General features: G+C 41.9%; 1 protein-coding gene across 1 annotated transcript in view; it reads right to left on the minus strand.

Annotated features, from left to right (window-relative positions):
• Window positions 1-8,631, minus strand: part of GRK7 (G protein-coupled receptor kinase 7) — a 32,399-nt gene that overhangs the window by 4,217 nt on the left and 19,551 nt on the right. Inside the window, 3 exon segments of the mRNA XM_019646038.1 lie at window positions 3,383-3,516; window positions 3,518-3,598; window positions 3,600-3,659. Coding sequence (XP_019501583.1) covers window positions 3,383-3,516; window positions 3,518-3,598; window positions 3,600-3,659 — 275 coding nt within the window.

Here is an 8,631-nt window from a genome sequence, read left to right on the forward strand (position 1 = left end):
CCAACTTGGGCCAGTGAAGCAACGTCCTCCACAACTAGACTGAAGAACAAAAGGACAGCAACTTGTCTGTTCCCCTTCCCCCAATTCCCCAGCACTGTTTCCATCCCCCAATTCCCCAATAAAAATCTTTAAAAAACAAACCAAAACAATGCCCTTTTCTAATTAATATCCTTGGTTGCCGATGCTAACAAACACTAGGCTTTCCAACCTCTGTTCCTTTAACTCGTGTTCAGGCCACCACAAAGCTGATCACTTCAATCTTTTGCACTAGTGACTCTCACCTCAGTTCTGTAATTAAAAATAACATGAAGATGATTTTACTCTTGAATCTTGCCCTGGCAGCTTTGTGCAGGGCTCTTTTGGCCTATCATCATGCAGAGCACTTTGAACAAAGAGGAGAGGCTATTGATGGAGGCAGCATCTTTCGTAATAGCCAAACAGGCAGCTGCAGGAAGACTTCTGCTTGTTGGAGTGGAATATATTCCTGAGCATTAACAGGGATCTTGTGTTATTGAAACCCACACAGTGATTACAATGGATTTTTTTATACCAGTCAGTGAAGACAAGATACCACCTGTCCACAATGTGGGGTTCGGTCTGCCTAGAACAGTGGTTATTAGCCTAAAATTGTGTGTTGGAGGAACGCTTCAGCCCAAGATGTGTGTGGGTATTTGCTCTTCTTTTGCTACATTAACTTATCAGAATAAAACTTGCAAAATATTTAAGTGGTCTTCACCTTTTATTGTATTGGAAAACACCAAGTTGACCCTACCTGGAGTCCCTATGAGATGCTCAGAAAAGCTTTTGGTTTCTCTGCAAAACTAACTCATAGACCCATAGAGATCCTCTTTAGTGATATCTAAAGGAGAAGGGTTTTTAGTTTATTTCAAACACTTTTAAACGCAACAAGGAGGGAGCATTGGACCTCTCCACGGAGGCAAATGCCTAGACAGCATTTGCCTCCCCTTTGGAGGACACCCACTAAATTAATCAAATGTTATCTTATTTAAATGATTTTTTAAAAAAATACAAAGAGCTTAAATGAAAATGTTGGAAGGTTTTCTTTTTCACTGAACATCTGGGTTTTATATGCCTTTTATCTAATGTTGTAAACAGTTTTATTTTAGTCACAACAACAGATGCTTTATAAAAAGATTTTGTTTGATGGAACAGCTTAAGGCAATGATCTAGTGCTTTAAGGTGGCATTTTCCTGAAGAAGTTTGTCAATATTTCATGTGATAAAGCCAAAATGTGCTTATAAAGTATTGAGATAGTTTTTCTTTTTTAAAGTGGTGAAAAGTTTATTAGAAGAGATAGTAGGGGTGGCAGGTTATCTCAGGTGGTTAGAGCACAGGCTCATAACACCAAAGTTGCCAGTTCCATTCCCACATGGGCCAAGGAGCTGTGCCCTCCACAACTAGATTGAAGACAACTACTTGACTTAGAGCTGATGGGTACTGGAAAAAACATGCTGTTCCCCAATAAAAATTTTTAAAAAGACATAGTATACTCCAAAGAATTAGGAGTTGGCCCTGAGCAAAGGGCAAGGTTCAAAAGAGCCCAAGGCCTCAAGGCTCAAAAGGCTTGAGATAGATTTTCTTTTCTTTTTTTTTTTTAATTAGGGGATTGGGGGAGGGGAACAGTGTTGGGGAATTGGGGAGGGGAACCAGCCAAGTTGTTCTTCTTCAATCTTAGTTGTGGAGGGCGCCAGTTGCCATCTGGCTGCCCGTTGGCAGCTTGTGGCCTCTAAACTCAAGGTACTGTGTTACAATCTTAGTTGTGGGTGGGCATAGCCACCATACCATGCGGGAGTTGAACCAGTAGCCTTATTGTTAAGAGCACACACTCTGTCCACTGAGCCATCCGGGTGGCAACTCAGCTTAAGGTACTGAGTTCAGTATTAGTTGTGGGCGTAGTTGTTACATCAGCTGAGCCATCCTGCCACCTGTTGGCAGCTCAGCGGCAGCTCAGCTCAGGCACAGCATCACTGGCCTATGTGGGATTCGAACCGGCAGCCCTGTTGCTCAGAGTTTGCGCTCTTAAGCTAACTTTTAACTAACTGAGCCACTCGGCCAGCCCCTTGAGATAGATTTTCAATCACACACACCAAGCGGATGGTGTTTCCTTCAGGGAAATCATAAAAAGACTTTGCTGCCCGCACTGCCTTGGCCACTGCCACACTTCCAGCACTCGAGAGTCAGGACGGTGGAGATGGTCAGTGGTCACCCTATCCGGTTCTCCTTTCTTTCCTGGGCACACAGGGGACCACACTAGCCAGCCTCCTCACCCATAGAGGACTGTTCGGGCCAGCAAATGTGTGAGTGAAGTGATGGGCGAAGTGGGTCACTTCCTGGCTGAGGCAGTACAAAGCTCCCTGGGTTCTCTTCTTGTTGCCACAGCAACTGGGAGCCACCAGTTCCCATGGAGCTGTAAGATGGGAGCAGCTTGGATCTCTGAGTTCAGAAGGGAGATACCCTGGAGAGCCACTGGGCCCATCGTGGACTTTGTGTGAATGAGAAATAATCTTTTAGCTTTCAGCTGCTGAGACATTGGGATTTGCTTGTTCTAACACAGTCTATTCTGACTGTACTCATACAACAATGTTGGCATCGACAAGGGAAATAAGTTTCACAGTTTGTATCACGTGAGTGTAGAGGTTCCATGTAATTCCAAAATACTCACGTGTTAGTTTGGTCGTCTGCTATGCTTCAAAAGTTATTACAAATTAATTTTGTTTCACTATTTAAAAATATCAGGTCAAAATGAAAAACTTGCCTGCATAGTCAAACATTTTGAGCTAAGGCAGCCTTGTAGAGCCTCCATTGGCAACTGCTTGGAAGATTTATAGTAATTTGGCTGCCTAGGTTCTGGTGTAATATTAAAAATCAGGCATATTACTTTATGATTGTAGCTTTCATATTTCTATAGGTTTTTTTTAAAAAATAAACTATATTGGGGAACAGTGTGTTTTTCCAGGACCCACCAGCTCCAAGTCAAGTCGTTGTTTTCAGTGTAGTTGTGGAGGGTGCAGATCACTGTCCCATGTGGGAATTGAACCAGCAACCCTGGTGTTATGAGCCTGCGCTCTAATAAACTAAGCCAACCAGCCACCCCTAAATTATATATTCTTGTTCTTCTTTTATATGCATGGTCTTTTGCGCTTCGCTTTTTCACTTTGAAATATACCTTGGAGATAGTTCTGTATCAAGCACTCATAGTGTTTAAAAGTATCAGAAATACTTAACCATGTAATATGCAAATAATAATGGGAAGATAATAGTACTACTTAATCCCAAGGCTTTGTCACTAATCCAAAATATTCTCCAAATATCCATGGACAATACTGATATCCTGAATCATGTCTGTTACATAGTAGTTTACCTGCTTCCCAAGTGTTGCTCTGGTTTCTTAGCCAAGAAGAGTCTGCAAATATCTTTTGCTTCCTCTGTGAAATTATCATGGTGGAATCTGACCTCTTCTTTTAGGGTTCTTTGCTTTAATTCCTCTTTACTGACTTCTTTCCTTTTAACCTTTGAATGGTGTTCTTCTAGCAACTAGTTCATAAATACTGCACCCTATTGCAAACCAGTCCACAGGTGTAGGAATAACTCACTTTTTCCATTAGGACTTCAGGAGCCATATCACCATTGGTTCCAGCCTGTAACACTCACACAAAACAAAACAAAAACACTAATGTGAATGTAACAGACCTTGCTGATTGCCTATCCAATACCCATTCTCCTTTCTTTCTTCGTTAGAGGAACCCTAATTTATTTGAAGTTGCAGTGTGCCTAACCTATTTCATTCCCTGATTTCCCAGCAGCCTCTGGTGCAGTCAGGGCAGGCCATGTGATCCTTTCTGGCCAATGAGACATAAAAAGGATTTGGCTTCAGTGCATTATAAAAGGGACGGATGTGGCCACTCTTGAAATGAGAAAATCACCTAGCCTCTCTTAGTCTCATTAACCTCATCTTTACGATGAAAAGTTCAAGTGGATATCTCTAAAATTTCCTAAGTTCTACCTCTGTTTTTAACCACAGATAATAGAAAATTGATGCATGATTTTTTTAAGGTTTGGCACTTTATTGATAACATTGAATGTTCATATAATATTATCTAGTCTATGAAGATTCTTACTTTATTTGCTATGCAGCAATATTAATGTCACACATCTCTGCCTGTCTGTCTCTGTATTAAAAATTAAGTCATTTTCATCTAGAAAATCTTACACATGAAACTTGATTTAACATGCATGACCATATATTGTAGGCACACTTCTACTGACAATATATACCAAAGAACCACTGGGCTAAAAAAATAAAAATATGTGGGGGCTGGCCGAGTAGCTCCTTGGTTAAGAGTTGGCTTGGGAGCGCGAGCTCTGAGCAGCAGTGCTGCTGGTTCGGATCCCACATGGGCCAGTGAATCTGTGCCTTCTACAGCTAAGATCGTGAACAACAGCTTGACCAGGAGCTGGGCTGCCATGAGTCGCTGGCAATGGCGTAGGCTGCAGTGGGGCTGCAGTGGGCTGCCATAAGCTACCGTGAGTGGTCGGCAGTCAGTGTGAGCGGCTGGCAGCTGCCGTGAGCTGCTGTGAGCTGCTGTGAGCTGCCGTGAGCGGCAGACCAATGGTTGGCGACTGGTCTGCCTCACCCGGGAAGAGCACAATGATCACAGTACCAACATGGGCCAGTGCTAATATAAATTATTGGTAGAGTTGAGAGGGGACAAAATGTGCTCTGTAAGTTCACCCAGGCTTTTAGGAGAGCAGTAAGACACAAAGCAATAGAAAATCAGATGTGTCAACTGTTTCTGTCCTTCAACCAGGTTAACTTTGGAGTATGTACCTTAAGGAAATGACTCAGAAGAGATAAAAAGGAGTCTATTCTGAGATGTTCATAGCTCCATTATTCATAATGGTCACAAGCTGGAAATACCCAAATGCACATCAATAAAGGCAATTGACCAGTCTAAAGTTGTACCAAGAAATGTATATATGTAACGAGTTTTACATATTGATTACTAACATGCATTTCAGTACATGAAAAAAGGTTGGAAAGTATTTAGCTGTTCATTAAGTGAGGTGTTTTTTTTCTGTCTAATTGCTTAAGTACATGTTTTTATGTGCACAGTGTATGTAATGTCTTAGGAATATTAAATTTCATAGATAATTTTTATACGGATAACAACAATAAAAATGTTATATGACCCAAGCACTAATGAGGAGTAATTGGCTTGTGCAAGAAAATTCTGGAAGTGACCAGGGCTTGACAGGCTGGGCATGAGTCAATATGGCATTGCTGCTTTCACAGAAGCAGTGTATGTAATATATAATTTGGGTGACCACATATTCCGGTTTGCCTGGGACAGTCCAGTTTACATCTATTGTCCTGGTGTCTTGTCTAGTTTTGCATTTGCCCAGACAAAGGATATTGTAGGCGCCTCTGAGGCCCAGGAAATACTTATCTTTGCATCTTAAACCAGGTACTTACTGCAGGGCCTTACTTGGTGCATGCCTAACACAACATTTGTTAAATAAACAACAGTAAAGATGGTAGCTAGATGTTTTTCATTCACTATCCAAAAAATATTTTATTGAGTCATGTTCTACAGTGAGTTCTAGGGATATCAAGACATGTAAGGCCTGACTGCTGCCCTTAAAGACTTACAGGCTGGTGGAGACAGACAGGTCAAAAGGTTAATTCAATAAAGCAGGGTAAATGCCATAGTGGGAATGTAAAACAAGCACAGGGAAGCCAGAGGGTGTGTGTGTGTGTGTGTGTGTGTGTGTGTGTGTGTGTGTGTGTGTGTGTGTGTTGGAGATACTTCACTAAAGAGTGACACCTGAGCTGCATCATGAGGGACAATATGGCACACAGAGAAGGTTATCCAGGTAATGCACATGTGCAAGAGATGGGGTCAGGAAAAACGTGCGGTGCTCAGGGAACTTGAAGCAATTTGGCATTTCTGGACTATAAGATCTGTGGGATGCAGTGGTGGGAGGGGAGGCTGGAGAGATGTATACAAGACTGAGAATGCTGTAAGCCAAGGTAGCAAAAGTCTCCCTTTTCCCTTGTATCCCTCTACTAGAGAGGCCGGGAGGCTAAACATTCCACCTCCCAGCTTTCATTGCACCTAGGGTGGTCATGTGATATGAGCTTTATTTGAGATGTGTGCAAGGTGAAGGTGCTGAGGGTTGGGAAAGAGGGAAGTGAGCTTATGTGGAAATACACAAAAGATGTGATGGATTCATGGATCGACAGAGGGATGGACAAAGGGATAGGCCCACGATGAAGCAAATCTAATAAAAGGTTAATGATATACAATGAAAAATTGTACAACCATAAAAAGGAATGAGGTACTGATACATGTTGAACCCAACATGGATGAATTCTGAAAACATTATGTTAAGTGAAAATAGCCAGTCACAAATGACCACTATTGTATGATTCCGCTTATATGCAATGTCCAAAATTGGCAATTCCATAGAGTCAGAAAGTAGATTAGTGGTTGCTTAGGGTTGAGAGAGGGGAATGAGAATGACTGCTAAGGGTAGAGGATTTCTTTTTGGGATGAAAATATTCTAAACTTGTGATAATGTTTGCATATCTTTGTGAAAATACTAAAAACCATTAAACTATACATTTTAAATGAATCAGTTTTATGGTATTTTAGTTATACCTCAATAAAGCTGTTTAAAATATTAATGGTAAACTCTAGGTAATGGGTTTACAGGTGTTTGTTATGAAATTCTTTCAGCTTTCCTGTATGTTTGAAAGTCTTCATAACAGGACATAGAAGGAAAAAGAGAGTAAGAGAAGGCGGGTGTAATGCCAGGCATTACCAGATTGGCTGCTGGTTCACTGGGCACAAGGGACTCTTCTGAAAGGGTCGCATGGAGGAACCATAGCAGAGAGCAGAGGAGGGGGTATCTATCTGCCCAGCTCCCTCCCATCTCCCATCTCCATTAGTCAAGAATTATCCAAAAGTTAACTTGTCTGTGTCTCCAGATATGTCATCCGGACCCTTAGCAGCTCCCTGGAAACCCTGCCCCACATTCCATGGTATGCTATTTCATCCAATTCAAAAAGTGGAGGAGCAACTCAGCCTAGAAGTGGTACCCTCAGGGGCTGTTCGACAGAGAGAAAAGGAGTTTGCAGCAGAGGGACTGTAAGAAGATGTGTGAGATTGTGGCCCAGTACCTAACTTTATGAAATTTCTCAATGATGTACTTTGGTGTGGGGGTTTTTTTGTGTGTGTTTTTAAATCCAGGCTGCTGGTTACTGGCTGGCCTTTCAACCCAGAAATTAATAGCTGTCACTGTTGGAAATTATTCTGATATTATTATTATTGTTATTATTATTATTATTATTATTNTGGCCCATGTGGGAATCGAACCGGCAACCTTGGTGTTATGAGCCTGCACTCTAACCACCTGAGCAAACCAGCCGCTCCTTGATGTGATTTTTAGAGTCAAGCAGTTGACATAACTTTTATTCTTGGTGTTTCATGGAGATACCAGCAAAATTCAGTGGGGCCAGAACGTGCTTGCCTGCAACTTCCACTCATTGCCTCTTGCTCTGCCTTTCAGGGTCACGTAGAACCAGTTAAGCATATCTCTTCCCACATGACCATCACTCACATTTTAAAAGATCACAGTCATCTCTTCACTCTTCATACGACGTGATTTCTAGGAGTTCACCTACTTCTCCCAAATGCCACAATAATCTTTAAAGACTTTAAAAAAAATCCATTAGTAATTTTTAGTAGCATGAATGAGCATACATTTGGTGCTCAAGGCTATGGTTATTTGTCATCAAATCTCCCCTATGCTAGAAATTATTCTAGGATTTGGCTTAGAATAAGGGAAAAAATGTATGTTGCCAACTGTGTACTCTTTGTATTAGTTACCTATTGCTGTGTAACAAATTACCTCAATATTTAGTAGTTTAAAACAACAAATATTAATTATCTCACAGTTTCTGTGGGTCAAGAATCTAGACATGGCTTAACTGGGTGCCTTTGGCTGAAGGTTTCTGTGACAAAGCTGTTGGTAAGGTTCAGGGCTGCCTTATAACATTGTCTCTGGTTTTTCCCAGGGCAAATGATCAGGGGCTAGTGAAAGGGGCACGGGGGTGAAGGAGTAGAGTGGGGGAGAGAGAGCAGAAGAAAGAAGAAGGAGGAGGAGGGATGGAGTCCAAGACGGAAGGCACAGTCTTTTTATTACCTAATCTTGGAAATGACATCTCATCACTTCTGCCATATGCTATTTGTTAGAAACAAGTCAGTAAGTCCAGTCCACCCTAAAGGGAAGGAAGTGGAAATCTTTGGGGACCCTATTAGGGGCAACCTACAAAGCGCTTCTCTTGTCTCCTCTTAAGTCTACATTTTTAAAAAAAGATTTTATTGGGGAATTGGGGGAGGGGAACAGTGTTGGGGGATTGTGGAAGGGGACCAGCCAAGTTGTTGTTCTTCAATCTTAGTTGTGGAGGGCGCCAGTCACCATCTGGCTTCCCGTAGGCAGCTCGTGGCCTCTAAACTCAAGGTGCTGTGTCACAATCTTAGTTGCAGATGGGCATAGCCCACCATCGAACAGGCAATCTTGTTGTTACACCAGCTGAGCCATCCT

The sequence above is a fragment of the Hipposideros armiger genome, unplaced genomic scaffold, assembly GCF_001890085.2.
Source record: "Hipposideros armiger isolate ML-2016 unplaced genomic scaffold, ASM189008v1 scaffold_96, whole genome shotgun sequence".
Classification (NCBI taxonomy): domain Eukaryota; kingdom Metazoa; phylum Chordata; class Mammalia; order Chiroptera; family Hipposideridae; genus Hipposideros; species Hipposideros armiger.